We start from the raw sequence: 19,684 nt of genomic DNA, 5'->3' as shown, positions 1-19,684 counted from the left end.
GCATGAACTAGAAATCTGCTCCTGACATTGAAGCACAGGCGCCTATTCCTGCAGGACCGTCCATTGGCATGGACCGCTTGTGCCTAATGGAGAATCCAACCCTGACTGTGCCTATAATTAAAACGTCTTTCATTATCTAAATCTTACTAATGTATTTCTCGATACTAATCACATGTGGTTATCGCTATGTTTGGGGCTTGTGTGAGATTAGATCATAATCTCCAGTGACCTACAGTAGGTATCTGGATTGTGGCACAAATACAATACCTGTGTTCATGACTTCATGCACTAGCAAGGATAACCCCCTACCATGCATGCTATAAAAACAATAGTCCGTTCATGTGATAGCATTATTGTGAAATTAATATACGTCATCTCCATGTCATCCACTCGAATTGCCCTATTAATTGCCCCCTCTACTGGGGTGGATGAGTCGAATACATCACTGATAGGGTTGTATTGTATTAATAAAGGAGGATAATTTTTATGGCTAGATACATATCATGTTAGTTCACCATTTCCTCCCTTCTTGGGCTTTTGGTTCCATATTGTGATAATGGTTTAATTCTGGCTGTAGCAGACATTTAAGTCGCTGTGAATGATGTCCTCATTACAACCTTGGTTGTGTTGAATAAAGCAGCTCCTTAATGAGCTGCCATTGTACGCTCCGCTAGACTTTATTGGCGTGATTAAGACTTGGAAGACGCAAACTTTTCTCGCTGCCTTTTCTGTCTTATAAGTCCGATAATTATAAACGTTTCAAAATGAACAAAGAGACATCGGCCGCAGTGGCGGACACAGACTGCAAAAGGCCCCTGTGCAGATAATGTGCCAGGGCCCCCCCGCCCCCCCCCCAATACCGACAAAGTTACCTAAACATATATATGCATATAAAAATAAACCTTACTAATAAAAATTATGAAGGAAGATTTATATTGTACATTTTATTACCAGTTTAGAACACAAGTAACACATTTTTTTCCGGGTTAAATTCTTATCTAAACTAAGTCCCTAAATGTGGGCAAAGAAAATGAAAAACCTATACTCACCTCCTCCGGCGCCTCCGTTCCCCCTCCGCAGCCCCTATCCCTTTCTGTGTTTACAAAGCTGCTGTGGTGACGCGCGGTCGATGGCACATGACCGCTGCAGCCAATCAATGCCCTCAACAGCGATTTGCTGTGGAACTACTGTCCTCAGCAGCACACCAATGAGGAGTTATTGGCAGCAGCGGTCACGTGCCATCGGCAGCGCGTCACCAGTGCAGCCTTGTACACTTGTAACACAGACCGAGACAGGAGGATGGGGGCTGCGGCGGGTGAACGGAGGCGAGGGAGGAGGTGAGTATAGTTTTTTTATTTTCTTTGCCCACATTTAGAGACTTAGGTTAAATTGAATCATTGAATATAACACAAAGCACTCATGCAACTGAGATGCAATAATTTAGATGATCTTATCATGCTTAGCTTACTGCACTGTTACCTATCAAGCAGGACTGAATCTCAAGATATCTACAGAGGGGGCTGTATGGCGTTATCTACAGGGGGGACTGTATGGCGCTATCAACAGAGGGGGCTGTATGGCGTTATCTACAGGGGGGACTGTATGGCGCTATCTACAGAGGGGTCTGTATGGCGCTATCTACAGGGGGGTCTGTATGGCGCTATCTACAGGGGGGACTGTATGGCGCTATCTACAGGGGGGACTGTATGGCGCTATCTACAGGGGGGACTGTATGGCGCTATCTACAGGGGGGACTGTATGGCGCTATCTACAGGGGGGACTGTATGGCGCTATCTACAGAGGGGGCTGTATGGCGTTATCTACAGGGGGGCTGTATGGCGTTATCTACAGGGGGCTGTATGGTGTTATCTACAGGGGGGACTTTATGGCGTTATCTACAGTGGGGTCTGTATGGCGTTATCTACAGGGGTTCTGTATGGCGTTCCCTACAGGGGGGGTCTGTAGGGAAAGTCATACAGCCCCCCCCTGTAGGGAACGCCATACAGACCCCCCTTTAGGGAACGCCATACAGACCCCCCTGTAGGGAACGCTATACAGCCCCCCCTGTAGGGAACGCTATACAGCCCCCCCTGTAGGGAACGCCTTACAGCCCCCCCCTGTAGGGAACGCTATACAGCCCCCCCCCTGTAGGGAACGCCATACACCCCCAATCACTCAAAAAAATGCGACCTACAGTGTGAAAAGACAAAAGACATGTATCCCCTATCCACAGGATAGGGGATACATGTGTGATCGCTGGCATTGATAGGGAGAGCGGGGGACCGAAAGTCCCCCGAAGTTCTCCATCACTCACCTCTGACTTCCGGTGTCTGCGCAGCTCAAGTGTGACCGGCGCTCCATTCATTTCTACGGAGCTGCCGACACAGACCCCGGAAGTCCGAGGTTTGTGATGGAGAACTTCAGGGGACTTTCGGTCCCCCGTTCTCCCTATCAATGCCAGCGATCACACACGTATCCCCTATCCTGTGGATAGGGGATACATGTCTTATGTTTAATGGCAGAGCGGGGAGATACTCCCTGCTCTGCCGTAGTGTTCCGTGGCATCGCGCTGTAGCAGCCATAGCGGCAGCTAGCGGAGATTCCGGCCAAGGTGGGGGCCCGTGCCGGCAGGTGACGCGGGCCCCCTCATGCCGCGGCCCCGTAGCAGCCGCTACGGCTGCTATAGCAGTAGTTACGCCCCTGTGTTAGGGGGAGTTCACACTGAGGTTTTTTTCGCGAAAAACGTCAGAAAGTGCCTCCCATTGAAATCCATGAAATTTTTCCTGCGAGCAGTAAAAACCGCATGCGGGAAAAAGAAGCGCAATGCCCTTTCTTCGGGCGTTTCTGTCTCTGACTTCCCATTGACAACAATGGCAGGCAGAAAATGCGTTTTTTGCTGCGTTTCCCTGCCCACGGCCCGATGGCCGAAAAACGCCACAAAAAAACGCAATGAAAAACGCGGGAAGTGTTCTACCGGCAGGTCAAAATATGCCTCAAAATTCCGGAAGGAATTATGAGGCAGATTTTTCTACATAAAAACTTCTCCCTTCTGACATGAACTTTTTAACTTCATCTACCTGTCCTCTGCAGTCTGCACGTCCTCCACTCGTCCTGTGTCTGTCCTCCGCTCATCCTATGAGTTCTCCGGCAGTCCTGACTGTACTGTCCAGCCGCCCGAAGTCTTACGTCGCACCGCCCCCTGTCCTCTCCCCTGCCTGAGCGCTCCTCCTACCACCAGCATCGCCGTCCTGTCCTATTCATCTGTGCCAGATTGGCAGTGCAGTGTAGCGGCTATCACCGGGCCCGGGCACCCGCCCCCTCCCTCCCGATTGGTAGTGCAGTGTGGCGGCTATCACCGGGCCCCCGCCCCCTCCCTCCCCTCATGCCTAGTGTTGTGATGCTACTAGGCATGAGGGGGCCCGTGCCGCCAGGCCTGGTACATAAAATGTAATGTGCCTGTCAGGGCGACACGGGCCCCCCCATGCCGCGGGCCCCGTAGCAGCTGCTACGGCTGCTACTGTGGTAGTTACGCCACTGAACGGGCCCCCTTCCCACGCGGGGCCCTTGTGCAGCTGCACCGGCTGCACATGCGGTATGTCCGCCCCTGATCGGCCGTACCTATATAAAGCCTGTACTGCCGGGAAGATTTGTGTTCTTGTTTACAGGTAGAAAGCATGAAGGGAAAGGGGGGAAAAGTCATAGCAGTCAATACATGTAAATGAGTAATTAATTGAGTTTATTACTCGGCTATGATTACGGACAACGGGACAAAATCTAAAACCAGTAGGGGGAAAGATCAGAAAGTACATATAGTAACAGTATAACGGCTATATAAGCTATTCCCTAGCATGTACTGTTCGGTAACTCCACATGTAGATGTACCATTTAATTACTACAGCAGAAAAATTGATTGGTCCATTCAGCTAAAAGGGGTTGTCAATGATGAGAAAAATATGGCTGCTTCCAGTGACCGCACCACACCGGCGAATGGGTTGCGTCTGGTATTGCAGCTCAGATCCATCAAAGTGAATAGGGCTGAGCTAAAATACCACTCAGAACCTATGGACAGGTGTGGCACTGTTTTTGGAAAAAAGCAGCCATGTTTGTATAATCATGGGCAAACCTGAAGAGAAGGTTCTTGTTAAAGGAATTGTCCACTTTGGACAATCCTTTTTTGTTAGAAGGGTTTCCCAAAAATAAGCAGATTACAGGTGTCCCGCTGCTGTAATCTGTGGGAGAATGTGGCAGCAAGCGTTCAATTCCTCTGCAGCGCCACCACCGGGTAAATTAAGCTTTACATCATTCCCATTGAAATGAATGGGCTGCTTGTGTAACGCCCAGTCCTCCAGAGTAAGAGATCCTGTCCTACCTGGATAACTGATGGAGGTCCAGAATGAGGGACCCCTCTCTATGAAGAGTGCCTTAAAAGAGTATTTAAAAATGGGTTTCCAAACCAGACAACCCCTTTAATTCAGTACAACAAGGGACACTCTGCTGGCACATCTTCTTTCCCAGAGGAACAATAGGCTGGGTTAAGAAAGATACATCTGATATGTATTTCCCCCGATGGCAGCCCTGAGATGAGAGCCTGTCTGCCCCATAGATGTTAGCTGTGTCTGGTTACTGTTTATGTAATTGGGTATGTGTGTGTATGGTAGGGGTGGACTGACTATTTGTGCATTAGGTCAGTATCCAAGGGTCCGCTCCTTAAGTGGAGGACCTGAAAAAATGCAAGCCAAAGATGCCCGCCAAACTCAATTATTACCGTGGATCATGGCTCTAGTGGTTAATAAGGGGCACATAACCTTTAAAGGGTAAATAATTAAAAAACGTTTGACATGTCGTAGTGACATGTCAGAAGTTTTGATCGGTGGAGGTCCGAGCACAGAGACCCCCACGATCACTAAAACGAATATGCAGAACTGCTCGGGTGAGCGCTCAGCCACTTAGTTTCTGATTGGCTTTTTTCGGAAAGCCGATGTAGCAGTGTACGGGTCCATAGGCTTTCTATTGAGTCCGTACACTGCTACATCGCCTTTCTGAGAAAAGCCAATCACAAACCAAGCGGCTCGGCGCTCACCCGAGCGCTTCGGCTGCTTCGTTTTAGCGATCGGTGGGGGTCTCTCTGCAAGGACTCCCATCGATCAAAACTTCTGACATGTCACTATGACATGTCAGAAGTTTGTTGAAAGTTTAGTTACCCTTTAATGATATGATTTTTACTTCCTGCAAACACCAGTAGGGGGAACCCAGGAGATAACTGTATACTGTTTATACATTGATCTCAATAATAATTATGCAGGTTATTTGGAGCTTTGTATCAGAAAAATGAAGCTCCAACCCACTATAAATATAGATTACTAAAATGTTGCGGCAGAGCGATGTGCCGCTTCGTTTCTGATCAGCTTTCCTTGGCCGAGCGAGCGGTGTACGGACTCCGACTTTCTATTGAGCCCGCACACTGCTCTGAGGAAAGCCGATCAGAAACCAGCTTTGTTTTAGTGATCGGTGGGGGTTTCGGTTGTCGGACCCCCATCGATCAAAACTTCTGACATGTCAGTATGACATGTAAAAAGTTTTTTTTTAACGTTTAGTTACCCTTTAATGCCCGGTGTCCCAGATAACTCTCAGTCCACCACTAGTATACTGTATGTGTCAGCACAGTGTAAGCAGCATGTAATAAAATATTCTTGATACGGCACTGGAGAATATGTGTAGAATATGTGAGCGCTATACATATATATATAATGTGTGTGTGTGTGTGTGTGTGTGTGTGTGTGTGTGTGTGTGTGTGTGTGTGTGTGTTTATATATATATACATATATATATATATATCTATGTGTGTTTTTATATATATATATATATATATATATATATATATATATGTATAGATATAATGTATGTATGTTAAGGGGATATCAGGAAATTAATATAATACATGACGGTAAACCATAAGAATAACCGGAAACTTCTTTCTGTCTTGCAGTGATCTTAGTGAAAACGTGATCCAGGCAATTCCAAGGAAAACTTTCCGGGGAGCTACTGAACTTAAGAATTTGTAAGTCTGTAGAATTCGATATGACCTTGCTTTGTCAGTCTGAAACTACAACTCCCAGCATGCCCTCATGGCATGCTGGTACTCGTGCCTTCACACAGCTGCCCCAAAACAACCCTTCTACAATGTCCGTCTGCCTGTCCTGTTCAGGGGCAAATAACCTCACACTCGCTTTGAATGAGGTGCACGTATACTCCATTTTTTGCCATACCCAAAAACATAAAGTCGCCAGACAGCTGTGAAAGAGAATAACATCCAAACATTATATAAACACATTTCTTGCTCCTCTTGTACTGTAAAAGATTGTTTGAAACCTGTCTAGAAAAGGAACGTGACTAAAAGGAGTCAAGGCGCCAAATTTAATAAAGATGTGCACGATTTATTTGTTATATATTCTTGTACACATATACACCATCCATGTGGTAGAAGAAAGAGAGGTGTCTAACATGTTTGATCAGTTGCGCCAAATTTACCAATGTGCCTTGGCTATTTTGCTCACTTTGTGCAATTTTTATAGACTTTTCATCGAATTGATAAATCTCCCCCCAAAATGTATATACTCATGTGCAGTTTATGAACAATCCATCGGTCTAATTCTGTTATTTATTCATAGACAACTGGACAAGAATCAGATCAGTTGTATCGAGGACGGAGCTTTTCGTGCTCTTCGAGGACTGGAAGTGTTGTAAGTATATGGCAGGCATTCAGTATATAGTTTATTACTTTTTGCTATCTATATTGGAGAATTTTATTAAAGGTTATTCCCTAATATACTCCTGGTATCAGAATCCCTCCTTTTACAAGTGTTCCAGAGGTAGAACAGGGGAAAGTTAAAGGGGATAACAATTTGTCACGGCTGTTTTATGACGTCCTGTGTCTTCTGATCAACAGGCGGAATATAGGCTGTCATATATAGCTGCCTTTATTCTGCTGACCTATTATCACAGGTAGCAGTGAGTATCCCATCCCAGCGGCTGCCCTACTCAGCTATTGACTCTTCTCACAAATCTGGTGATAGGAAAATGCTTTTCATGCAATTTACTTACAAGAGAACCTAAATTTTTATTTTGTGCTTTGAAGTTAAAGAGGCTCTGTCACCAGATTTTGCAACCCCTATCTGCTATTGCAGCAGATAAGCGCTGCAATGTAGATTACAGTAACGTTTTTATTTTTAAAAAACGAGCATTTTTGGCCAAGTTATGACCATTTTTGTAGTTATGCAAATGAGGCTTGCAAAAGTCCAAGTGGGCGTGTTTAAAAGTAAAAGTCCAAGTGGGCGTGTATTATGTGCGTACATCGGGGCGTTTTTAATACTTTTACTAGCTGGGCGTTCTGATGAGAAGTATCATCCACTTCTCTTCAGAACGCCCAGCTTCTGACAGTGCAGATCTGTGACGTCACTCACAGGTCCTGCATCGTGTCGGCCACATCGGCACCAGAGGCTACAGTTGATTCTGCAGCAGCATCAGCGTTTGCAGGTAAGTCGATGTAGCTACTTACCTGCAAACGCCGATGCTGCTGCAGAATCATCTGTAGCCTCTGGTGCCGATGTGTCCTCGCTCGTCTGACACGATGCAGGACCTGTGAGTGACGTCACAGCGTGATCTGGCAGAAGCTGGGCGTTCTGAAGAGAAGTGGATGATACTTCTCAAAGTATTAAAAACGCCCCGATGTACGCACATAATACACACCCACTTGGACTTTTACTTTTAAACACGCCCACTTGGACTTTTGCAAGCCTCATTTGCATAACTACAAAAATGGTCATAACTTGGCCAAAAATGCTCGTTTTTTAAAAATAAAAACGTTAGGGTATGTGCACACACACTAATTACGTCCGTAATTGACGGACGTATTTCGGCCGCAAGTCCCGGACCGAACCCAGTGCAGGGAGCCGGGCTCCAAGCATCATAGTTATATACGATGCTAGGAGTCCCTGCCTCACTGCAGGACAACTGTCCCGTACTGTAATCATGTTTTCAGTACGGAACAGTAGTTCCACGGAGAGGCAGGGACTCCTAGCGTCGTACATAACTATGATGCTAGGAGCCCGGCTCCCTGCACTGTGTTCGGTCCGGTACTTGCGGCCGAAATACGTCCGTCAATTACGGACGTAATTAGTGTGTGTGCACATACCCTTACTGTAATCTACATTGCAGCGCCTATCTGCTGCAATAGCAGATAGGGGTTGCAAAATCTGGTGACAGAGCCTCTTTAAATTACTTAATCGGGCACAGTATACTTTATATAGTATGATCCTGCAGTCATACTCCTATCTGTCCACTATTTCTTACTAATATGCATTCGATAGTAAAGCAAGAACCAGGGAACAGGTGAAAGGAAATATGACTGCAGACTACACAGAGTTTGTTTGTAGTCTGTTACCATGGAAACACATGGCTGCATATAAGCTGTAGACAGAAATCGGCCATTTTTATTTGCAAAGACGGTCATTTTCTGTTTTAGTTGCATTGAAACAATTAAAAAAAAAACTTCGGGTTGTCTGAGATTAGAAAATAGGTCTACCCTATTGCAAGAAACAAAATGCCACCCTTGTCAATGGTCTGTGTCTGGTATTGTAACTCTGCCCTATTCAACTGAACAAGAATGAGATGCAATGCCACAACCTATGGACAAAAGTGGTGCTGTTTCTACAAAAAAAAATGTTTTTAAACTTTTTACTAATCTCATAAAAACCCATTAGTGTGGAGAAGCACTTCCAGGAAATGTTTTAAAATCTGTTTTGATAGAAAATCATAAGTACTACATGTGAAAACCTCGATCGTGGTTTTATACTCGGTTTTCAATAGAAGAAAAAAGGCAAAAACTGCGATGTATAGGGCAAGCTGTGATCACCACACAGAAGTGTAACATCAGGCCAAAATGCAAGTGAAATAGTACAGTAAGGGTATGTTCACACGATGAGAGGCATTTACGTGTGAAAAGACAGACTGTTAGGGTATGTGCACACACACTAATTACGTCCGTAATTGACGGACGTATTTCGGCCGCAAGTACCGGACCGAACACAGTGTAGGGAGCCGGGCTCCTAGCATCATACTTATGTACGATGCTAGGAGTCCCTGCCTCGCTGCAGGACAACTGTCCCGTACTGTAATCATGTTTTCAGTACGGGACAGTTGTCCTGCAGCAAGGCAGGGACTCCTAGCATCGTACATAAGTATGATGCTAGGAGCCCGGCTCCCTGCACTGTGTTCGGTCCAGTACTTGTGGCCGAAATACGTCCGTCAATTACGGACGTAATTAGTGTGTGTGCACATACCCTTAACAGCTGCCTCGTTTCACACGTAAATGCTCCTCCTCGTATTTTGCGAGCCGTCTGTGACGCTCGTAAATCTTGAGCTGCTCTTCATTGAGTTCAATGAAGAACAGCTCAAATTACGTGGCAAAGAAGTGCCCTGCACTTCTTTGCCGAGGCAGTCCATTTACGCGTCGTCGTTTGACAGCTGTCAAACGACGACGCGTAAATTACAGGTCGTCTGCACAATACGTCGGCAAACCCATTCAAATGAATGGGCAGATGTTTGACGACGTATTGCAGCCCTATTTTCAGACGTAAAACGAGGCATAATACGCCTCGTTTACATCTGAAAATAGGTCGTGTGAACCCAGCGTGAAAGTGGTTAGTAGGAAGGACACAGCTTTTGTGCGTCTTTGTTTTTTTTCAATAAAGAACGTCACTTTATCGCATCATTCAGAAAAGAGATGGATGGTAAATTCTTGTGCTTGTGGTTTTTGTCATATTTTTCTTTTGGAAGCAAGGCTGTGTATTTCCTCCAAGTCCTCAGATCCTGTCTGCAGTAAAACTCAAGTGCCCTTATATATGCTCCTGAAAATCTTCTCCTCGCTTATCCCTGTAATTTTTAGCTCTGTGTGATTAAAATGTTCTCATCCTTTTCTCAGAACCCTCAACAACAACAACATCACCACAATTCCAGTTTCCAGTTTCAACCATATGCCGAAACTGAGGACTTTGTAAGTAAAAGGAGTTTGTAGTCTGGGAAGAAGAGATCTTGATCTGTGAAAACAACATCAGTTGCAGGGAGCAGTATTCTAGTAGTTGCATTTTTCACCATAGGGGGCAGTATTATAGTAATTATATTCTCCATCATAGGGGGCAGTATTATAGTCATTATATTCTTGTACATAGGGGCAGTATTATAGTAGTTATATTCTTGTATATAGGGGCAGTATTATAGTAGTTATATTCTTGTATATAGGAGCAGTATTATAGTAGTTATATCTTGTACATAGGGGGCAGTATTATAGTAGTTATATTCTTGTGTATAGGGGCAGTATTATAGTAGTTATATTCTTGTATATAAGGGGCAGTATTATAGTAGTTATATTCTTGTATATAGGGGCAGTATTATAGTATTTATATTCTTATATATAGGGGCAGTATTATAGTAGTTATATTCTTGTATATAGGAGTAGTATTATAGTAGTTATATTCTTATATATAGGGGGCAGTATTATAGTAGTTATATTCTTATATATAGGGGCAGTATTATAGTAGTTATATTCTTGTATATAGGAGCAGTATTATAGTAGTTATATTCTTGTATATAGGAGGCAGTATTATAGTAGTTATATTCTTGTATATAGGGGCAGTATTATAGTCGTTATATTCTTGTATATAGGAGCAGTATTATAGTAGTTATATTCTTGTATATAGGGGCAGTATTATAGTAGTTATATGCTTGTATATAGGGAGCAGTATTATAGTAGTTATATTCTTGTATATAGGGGCAGTATTATAGTAGTTATATTCTTGTATATAGGAGCAGTATTATAGTAGTTATATTCTTGTATATAGGGGCAGTATTATAGTAGTTATATTCTTGTATATAGGAGTAGTATTATAGTAGTTATATTCTTGTATATAGGGGCAGTATTATAGTAGTTATATGCTTGTATATAGGGAGCAGTATTATAGTAGTTATATTCTTGTATATAGGGGCAGTATTATAGTAGTTATATTCTTGTATATAGGAGCAGTATTATAGTAGTTATATCTTGTACATAGGGGGCAGTATTATAGTAGTTATATTCTTGTATATAGGGGCAGTATTATAGTAGTTATATTCTTGTGTATAGGGGCAGTATTATAGTAGTTATATGCTTGTATATAGGGAGCAGTATTATAGTAGTTATATTCTTGTATATAGGGGCAGTATTATAGTAGTTATATTCTTGTATATAGGAGCAGTATTATAGTAGTTATATCTTGTACATAGGGGGCAGTATTATAGTAGTTATATTCTTGTATATAGGGGCAGTATTATAGTAGTTATATTCTTGTGTATAGGGGCAGTATTATAGTAGTTATATTCTTGTATATAGGGGCAGTATTATAGTAGTTATATTCTTGTATATAGGAGCAGTATTATAGTAGTTATATCTTGTACATAGGGGCAGTATTATAGTAGTTATATTCTTGTATATAGGGGACAGTATTATAGTAGTTATATTCTTGTATATAGGAGGCAGTATTATAGTAGTTATATTCTTGTATATAGGGGACAGTATTATAGTAGTTATATTCTTGTATATAGGAGGCAGTATTATAGTAGTTCTATTCCTGTATATAGGAGCAGTATTATAGTAGTTATATTCTTGTATATAGGAGCAGTATTATAGTAGTTATATCTTGTACATAGGGGCAGTATTATAGTAGTTATATTCTTGTGTATAGGGGCAGTATTATAGTAGTTATATTCTTGTATATAGGGGCAGTATTATAGTAGTTATATTCTTGTATATAGGAGCAGTATTATAGTAGTTATATCTTGTACATAGGGGGCAGTATTACAGGAGTTATATTAGTATACATAGGGGGCTTTATTATATTTTTGTACATAGGACCAGTATTATAGTTGATATTTTAGTTAAAATGTTCTTGTAGATGAAGCTGTTGCTTGGACTGTAGGTCTGTAAAGGCTGACTTAGTTGTTTCAGATATATACGGATGTAGCCATCTTTATATTGACTTTGATAACTTGCTGCAGTGTGATATCACACAACAAAAGCCATTGAAAAGTCATTGAAAAAGTCAAGATAAAGGTGGCTACACCTATATAGATTATAAATATTTATGTTTCTATGAAAATAGATACTTTAACATTCCCTCACCGTTTGTAAAAGTTTTATAGGAATGATCAATGCCTACTTTATATTTGGGCTTATTTGGGGTTGTTTTTTTATTATTATTATTATTATTATTATTATTACTACATACATCAACTACTATATATGGCTGACACGGTCGGTTGGGCTATTCATGTTTCAGATATACCGGTAAGGCTCTGTTCACATATGCGTTGGGGTCCCGTTCTGACGTTCCGTCTGAGCTTTCCGTCAGAATGGGACCCTGAACAGACAGAAACTGACACTGACGGAAACCAGAGGTTTCCGTTTCCATCACCATTGATTTCAATGGTGACGAATTCGGTGCCCGTAGTTTCCGTTTGTCCCTTTTGTGCACCGGATCCGGCGCACAAAAGAGACAAACGGAAACCACGGGCACCGGTGTCAGTTTGTGTCTGCTCAGGGTCCCGTTCTGACGGAAAGCTCAGACGGAACATCAGAACGGGACCCCAACGCAGATGTGAACAGAGCCTAAGCTCCTCTAAGCATTGTTGTTTTATGTTCTTTTGTTTTATTTAATAAGGAATACAAAGAAAAGCCAACCCATTTTGTAGATGATTGTGTATTTATAGATTAATATATAATGTGTATAAAACATGCTGTTTTTAATTCTAAATTGCCTTTACATATCCTTATAGTCTGTTTACCGGTCTTCTGGAATTGTGGGTAGTACTTTCCCCAACCAAACATTAATATATAATTGTTTGTGTTCTCTGGAAGTCTTGCAGCTATTATTTATCATCAAAATTGCTGGGAACATTACACAGAGAATACATAAATTGCAGGACAAATTAATTTTATATTTTTTTTATTAAATTTTTCTATTTGTTCGTTGTTTTTCCTGTGTTTTGTGGTTTTGCTGTATGTTCTTCTGTTTCCAATTAAATGTAATAGCTAAGAAAACAAGCAATAATCAAGAAGACATTGGTTATTATTAAAAACATGCAGTGCAAGAAAAACATTACAAAGTGCATTATACCGTGTCCTTGGCGTGAATGTTTCGGGTGTACAGTCCATAACAATACTTTGACCAGAGGCGTAGCTATAGACTCATGGGCCCTAGTGCCAAAGTTCTGCTTGGGCCCATCCTTCTGCCCACACCACCTACGACAAAAACAAAATCTCATCCTGTATACATCTGTGTATGAGTAAGGGCTCATGCACACAGAAGTTTTAGGCCGGGTTCCCACGGGTCGTATATTCTGCCTAAAAACCACGCAGCGTATCCGACCTGGAACCCGCCAAAGCACATTCTCTCTTAAAAACCGCACCACATTGTGGTGCGGTTTATTGGCCGGAATTTCCGCTGTGGAAAGCAGCTCTGTGAGATGACGTTGCAGGCCATATGACCGCTGCAGCCTGTGATTGGCTACAGCAGTCAGATGGGATGAAACCTCATCCCAGGAGGCCAGACTGGAGGAAGAAGCAGGCAGTTCTGTGTAAGTATAACTTTTTTTTTTTCCTGAGTTGGGATTTTTGCTGCGGAATCGCTGCGATTTCGCTGCAGAAGTCGCAACACTTGGCTTTCTGTTGTGGGTTTTGCACCCTCATTGAATTCAATGGGAAAAGCCCGCAACAGAAAAGCAACGAAAACGCAGCATAAATTGACATGCCTCTGATTTAAATTCCACACCGCAGGTCAATTTTTTAACGTATACGCTGCGCTTTTTTTTTTCGCAGCGTGGGCATGAGATTTACTAAATCTCATCCACTTTTCTGCTACTGTAAATGCTGCGGAATTTCTGCACACAATTCTGTTGCGGAAATTCCACAACATTTATACTATGTGGGATCCCGGCCTTACGGTTCCAAGAGTGTAACTATGGGGGGTGCAGCAGATGCAGTTGCACCCGAGCCCTGGAGCATGAGGGGGGCTCAAAAGGTCTTTCTGCCCCATATACCAGTACTATAAAAAAATGCTGCAGTCGACTATGGTATTGATTCCGTCAAAACGACGGAACCCTTACACAACTAGGGCTATGTTCACATCTGCGTCAGGGCTCCGTTCCGTCGGGACAGAGGCCTGACTGACACAAACTGAAACCATAGGTTTCCGTTTCAATCACCATTGATTTCAATGGTGACCGATCCGGTGTCAATGGTTTCAGTTTGTGGCGATGGAAACCGAAACCTATGGTATAGTTTGTGTCAGTCAGGGCTCCATTCCGACGGAAAGCTCAGATGTGAACGAAGCCTTAGACAAACGGAAACCATTTGCACCAGATCCGTCACTATTTGAAATAAATGGTGATGCAAACGGAAACCTATGGTTCCTGTTTGTTTCAGTCAGGGTCCCGTTGTGACGGGAAGCCCTGACGGAACGTCCAAACGGGACCCCGACACAGATGTGAACGAAACATACATTTTTTTTCTGATTAATGTCATATATTTTCTGATACAAAGATCCAAATCCCCTGCATAGCTTAAGCCCTCTTGCACACAACCTAGTGCCACTTGGGCCGTTTTTCACGGCATCCGATTGGCACCCGATAGTTTTCACATACCCATTCACTTTGTTTTTCACGGACACGACTCTCCGATGGGTGGAAAGATAGAAAATGTCCTATCTTTCCACCGATCGCGGACGGGACTCGGGCAGCACACACGTTTTTTTTGCTATCTGCCGACACTGGGAGCGGCTTCGGACCACTATAAAAAATATTGATGTAGACAACCAGAACTAAGTAACATGAGAACGACTGGTTACTATGGTTGAACTTCATGAGAGCCCCATATAAAATGCTGTTGTCAGGCAGTGAATCCCTAACAACCAGTCTGTCTCAAATGTCTCACCCATTACTTCATAGCTGACAGCAGAGAAGAGGAAAAGCTATCCTATAACATTCCCTAGCCTGTGCTAAAAATCAGATTTTTAAAAAACTAAATTTGGGTTGAGATTATTTATTTTCCAATTGAACATATTCCTTTGCGTGAATAGAAGCAAAACATTCATATTCTAATTCTTATCGTTTTGTTCTCAATAATAAGCCATATATCTTGACACTCTATAAAGAGATGAATACGTTCGGGGACTGTTAATTATTAATTTCCTTTTAATTAAGAATTGCCTCGTATTACGTTACCAGAATGGAGGTTCGCCAGTTTTTAGAGGGATATTTTGTCGCTGTCGTGAGTAATTTTGCTGGCGGTAAATGGAATGTCACGCATGACTAGCAAAAGGCAGTAAAACCTTTATCCAATAATAACACTGTTACTCATGCAATATGTAATATATCCTAATCCTATTTCAGCCGATTACTCTGCGTGCGGAGATGGAATTATTATTAGCGCGGGGAATAAATGAGTCTATTCCATATTTACATGACAATACCATATCTAGTGGGATAGGCTGCAATGGGATTGTCATAAGTCTGGAAAAGACGAGTTAAGAGAAACACATTACTTCAATGAAATGAACGGAATGAGAAGCTTCCTTGGCTGCATCTTGAAGGCATTTAATCTTTCTCAAGCTTTAGATAATGTTCTGTTTATTCTGGTTTTAATAAAACATGAGCCTTTAGCAGAGCTTTAACTCCATAGGTGTGCGCACAACCTGTAGAAGGAGGGGGTAGGCATATTATAGGATGAATATGCTTTTGGAAGAAGCCTTGGCTGCTGTCAACATCACAGTCGGGTTAACTGCAGAGACCGCATTGATTTCTAAGAAGTTTGGACATGGGTTCTATGAGATTAGAAAAAAAGTTAACTTTTTTTTCAGAAACAGCGCCACTCTCGTTCACAGGCTGTGACTGGAATTGCAGCTCAAACCTATTCACTTAGATGAGACTTAGCTGCAATACAAGACACAGCCCATGTATAAAAGTAGCAGTGTTTCTGGAAAAAAAAACAACATTTATTTCTAACCTCATACAACCCCTTCAACTTCTTTGTAGAGTTGACCTCCATGTAGTAGCGGTAGAAGTTCCTACCAAAAACTGATGCCGTATTTATTAATCAGACGCATTTTTGCAGTTGCTGTAAACACTTTTTAATTCTGGTTTGGTTTGGCAGTCGCCTGCCTCGGTAGCTGTAGATATGCAACACATTTATTAATATCTAACAACAGAATTTTGTCTTACCATAGTGGTCAGAGCTGACACAGTGTTTGTTGTAGAGCAGCCATTGGAGACATTTATCATTTGTTGTGGGACAGCGTTTTTTTATTTTATGTAGATTAAAACGTATTTATTGTATAATTAAAACTTTATGCAATATATTCATTTTCTCCACATTTTCAAGATTTCTGCTTGCTGTGAGTGAATGAAAACATTCTCGTTTACATCCAGAGACTGAGATGTTGTCCTGATTATGTCCTGCTTGCAAAGGTGTTTGGCTCATAGTGAATCCCAGCTCTTTTTTATATGTGAGCAGGGCATTATCAGAACAAGTTTTCAGTCTTGATAGATTATCGGAGAATGTTAGAAAGTAACTTTACATTATTAGTACAGAACTTTGAATTCTCTTTATGTGATCCGCTGATTGTCTCTCTTCCAGCCGGCTTCATTCCAACAACTTGTTCTGTGACTGTCACTTGGCCTGGCTTTCCCAGTGGCTTCGCCAACGACCAACCATTGGGCTCTTCACACAGTGCACAGGGCCGTCCCAGCTCCGTGGCCTTAACGTGGCAGAGGTCCAGAAACACGAGTTTAGCTGCTCAGGTCAGACTTCTTTATATTTTTAATTTCTCCACAACAATAGAATTTTATAATGGCTTCATATCTATTGGACTGGAACAATCTAGTAATAACGGCGTGTTAAAGATCACGTGTCACCTCTCCTAATGTCTGTTTTAGTAAATACTTATTTTCCTCATAAAATAGAGCTTCTGGATCATCTTTTCTTAGAACCCGGAATTGTGCCGTTCCCCTGTTATTCCTCCTAGAAATGTATAAATAAATTGACAATTGGATGTTACTAGTTGGCAGTGTGTGCCTACAGTCTGACTGTCCAATCAGTGGTGACGGCCTCAGACTGTGTTGTGACACACCCCTTTGACAAGGAGAATGCCAACAACCAGTTGTTAATTTATTAATAAATTTGTAGGAGGAATAACAGAGGAATGGCACAACGCAGAGTTTTTAGAAAATATGCTGTAAAATTGTGATTTTATGGGGAATACAAGTATGTACTTAAACAGACCTAAGAGAGGAAAAGTCCTCTTAAAGGGAAACTAACAGAAATATTGTGTAAAAAGCTGTTTATTTTAGATGACAAATGAGAATGGTTTTTAAATACTTTTTACTTCTTTGCTGGGTTTTCAATGCTTAAAGTTACAAGCACAAAGCCTACAGCTTCTCTGCTCCTGTGACAACACTTCCTGCCTTGTCTAGACTTGTAATAAAAACACTTTATGGATACAAATCACCATCCATATCAATGTCTACATCTCAACTAGTAGTAATAGTGGCATTTATGAGTGTGCCAACTTCATAGGAAGGCAATTAACGTACTTGGATTATTGTGATTCACATTTCACTGTCATGTTTAGAAAGCGTTTAATAAAACCAGATACACTAACGAATGTAGGTTCAACTTAGAGGGGTTTTCCCATGAAGGAGATTTATGACATATCCACAGGATATGTCATAAATGTCAGATAGATGCGGGTACCACCCTCTAGAGCTGGGCCCTCTAATCCCCATTCCAGCTTTTTGTGCTCACGTTGCCTCCCGGACACTTCCTGATTACATGGTCGGGACATGGACGGGAGTTACGGAAAGAGCGTGAGCTGAGCTGTTTTCGTAACTCCCATAGTAGTGAATGGCAGTTATGGAAGCAGCGTGAGCACAAAAAGCTAGAACGGGGTTTAGGGGACCCTGTTCTAGAGAAAGGTGCGGGTCCTAGAGGTGGGACCTGAAGCTATCTGACATTTAGGATATGTCATAAATTTCCTTCATGGGAAAACCCCTTTAAGCCAACAGTGAATTAAGTGGGCCATAGATAAAAAGACTTGAGAGTCTTGCCAGGAAAGTCCTTATATATCACTAATTTTCCAACTACTTTTTATGGGAAACTCACCACAAACAACAAAGATCATAACACCATATTTTACAGTTTATATAGAGAATTAATCTACATAAGATGTTCGATTACTTTTTAAATACATTGCATCACTCATCTGAATTACTGCCTGTATTATACTCTAGAGCTGCATGCAGAGTTCTGCATGATTCAGAGCTGAAATCTCGCTGCATCCCTTTCTGATTCAACATCTGCATTTCCCGAAGTTGATTTCCATTCATTGGAAGTGCCATATTTACACCAGGCACCATAAATATGTTTGGAGTCTGTCTGTCGACAAGCTTTTTGACTATTTCCAGTGACAACCAGGAGAGTCGTATTTAAGTTACAAAGTTTCATTTCTGTTTATGTAATTTTGATGGTGTAAAATGTACCATTTAAAGAGGGTGAAATAAATATTTAGACTAGTAGAACAGATATTTATAAGTCAGAACTGATCACTTTGGATCACGTATGATAATTAATCATTTTTACTTCTTAGGCCAACTATGTTTTTGTATTTGATGCTGTAAAATACCCGTCTCTTTTCTCACTTTTCCGTTGTTTTTCCTCCACATCTTCAGAAGTCACACTTGATCTGGGCTTGTGTGATAAGAATAGCAGTGTGTTGTCTCGCTGGTGTGAGGTCAGCCCGGATCTCCCTGTTACGGGAGGTGGATGTGTGTAAATGAGGAACAGCTGCTGCAAAAAAAAAAAAGGCCGCAGCTGAGACCTCCCATTAAGCTGAATGAAACCGAGACACAATATGATAAAATATTAAAAGTCAGCTTCTACTGCGAGCCGTGCAGATGGGGAGCATGGAGATCTTCATTCAAGCATATCATTGATGTTTGTTTATATCAGCACTTTAGGTCGCACTAATGAATATGGAGACACCGGAGAAGAAAGCCGGCGTCTGTGCGCCACCCACAAATCTGCCCCTTTGTATTGCACGACATGACCAGCATTGTGGACCTACTTCATAAATCATACAAACCAAATGACCCTCGACAAACTGCAACCTGTCTTGTTAGCATCAAAAAAAGGGGATCGTTTTTGGGGACTTTGCTCGAGATAGTTGAAATCTAGGGCCTTGTAGTTAAATCTGTAACAGGAATCCTGGACTGCTATGTGTTAATTAAAGTCCTGCCATCCTCTTGCTTGGCAGAGAGACGTTTGAGCCCCTTAGGGACCAGGGCCCCTGTGTGCGACAGCCTTTCACAGTAGTTGTCACTGTATTTGGGATCCATATTATACAGATCCTAAGGGCTCTTGCACTCAACCGTGTGTGTTGCCCATCCCCTACATGATCCGTGGAAAGATAGGACATGATCTATCTTTCAACATATCAGAGTCCGGTCGTTTCCACGGACCCGTTTCACGCACTGAACTGAATAGGTTAGTGAAAACTATCGGGTGCCACTCGGATGCCGTGAAAAACGACTCAAGTGGCACTCG

At 42.2% G+C, this 19,684-nt stretch overlaps 1 protein-coding gene across 5 annotated transcripts in view; it reads left to right on the top strand.

The window, feature by feature from the left end:
- The window catches only part of SLIT1 (slit guidance ligand 1), a 335,181-nt gene that overhangs the window by 232,870 nt on the left and 82,627 nt on the right, over positions 1–19,684 (top strand). For all 5 annotated transcript variants that reach the window (XM_075843037.1, XM_075843038.1, XM_075843033.1 and 2 more), the window contains 4 exons: positions 5,987–6,058; positions 6,669–6,740; positions 9,980–10,051; positions 16,721–16,884. In XM_075843037.1, the coding sequence (XP_075699152.1) occupies positions 5,987–6,058; positions 6,669–6,740; positions 9,980–10,051; positions 16,721–16,884 (380 nt within the window). The remainder of the gene's footprint in view (positions 1–5,986; positions 6,059–6,668; positions 6,741–9,979; positions 10,052–16,720; positions 16,885–19,684) is intronic.

This window comes from Rhinoderma darwinii, chromosome 11 (assembly GCF_050947455.1).
Source record: "Rhinoderma darwinii isolate aRhiDar2 chromosome 11, aRhiDar2.hap1, whole genome shotgun sequence".
NCBI classification, from domain to species: domain Eukaryota; kingdom Metazoa; phylum Chordata; class Amphibia; order Anura; family Rhinodermatidae; genus Rhinoderma; species Rhinoderma darwinii.
The sequence above is the reverse complement of the archived record's forward strand: the minus strand, read 5'-3'. Positions and strand labels throughout refer to the sequence as shown.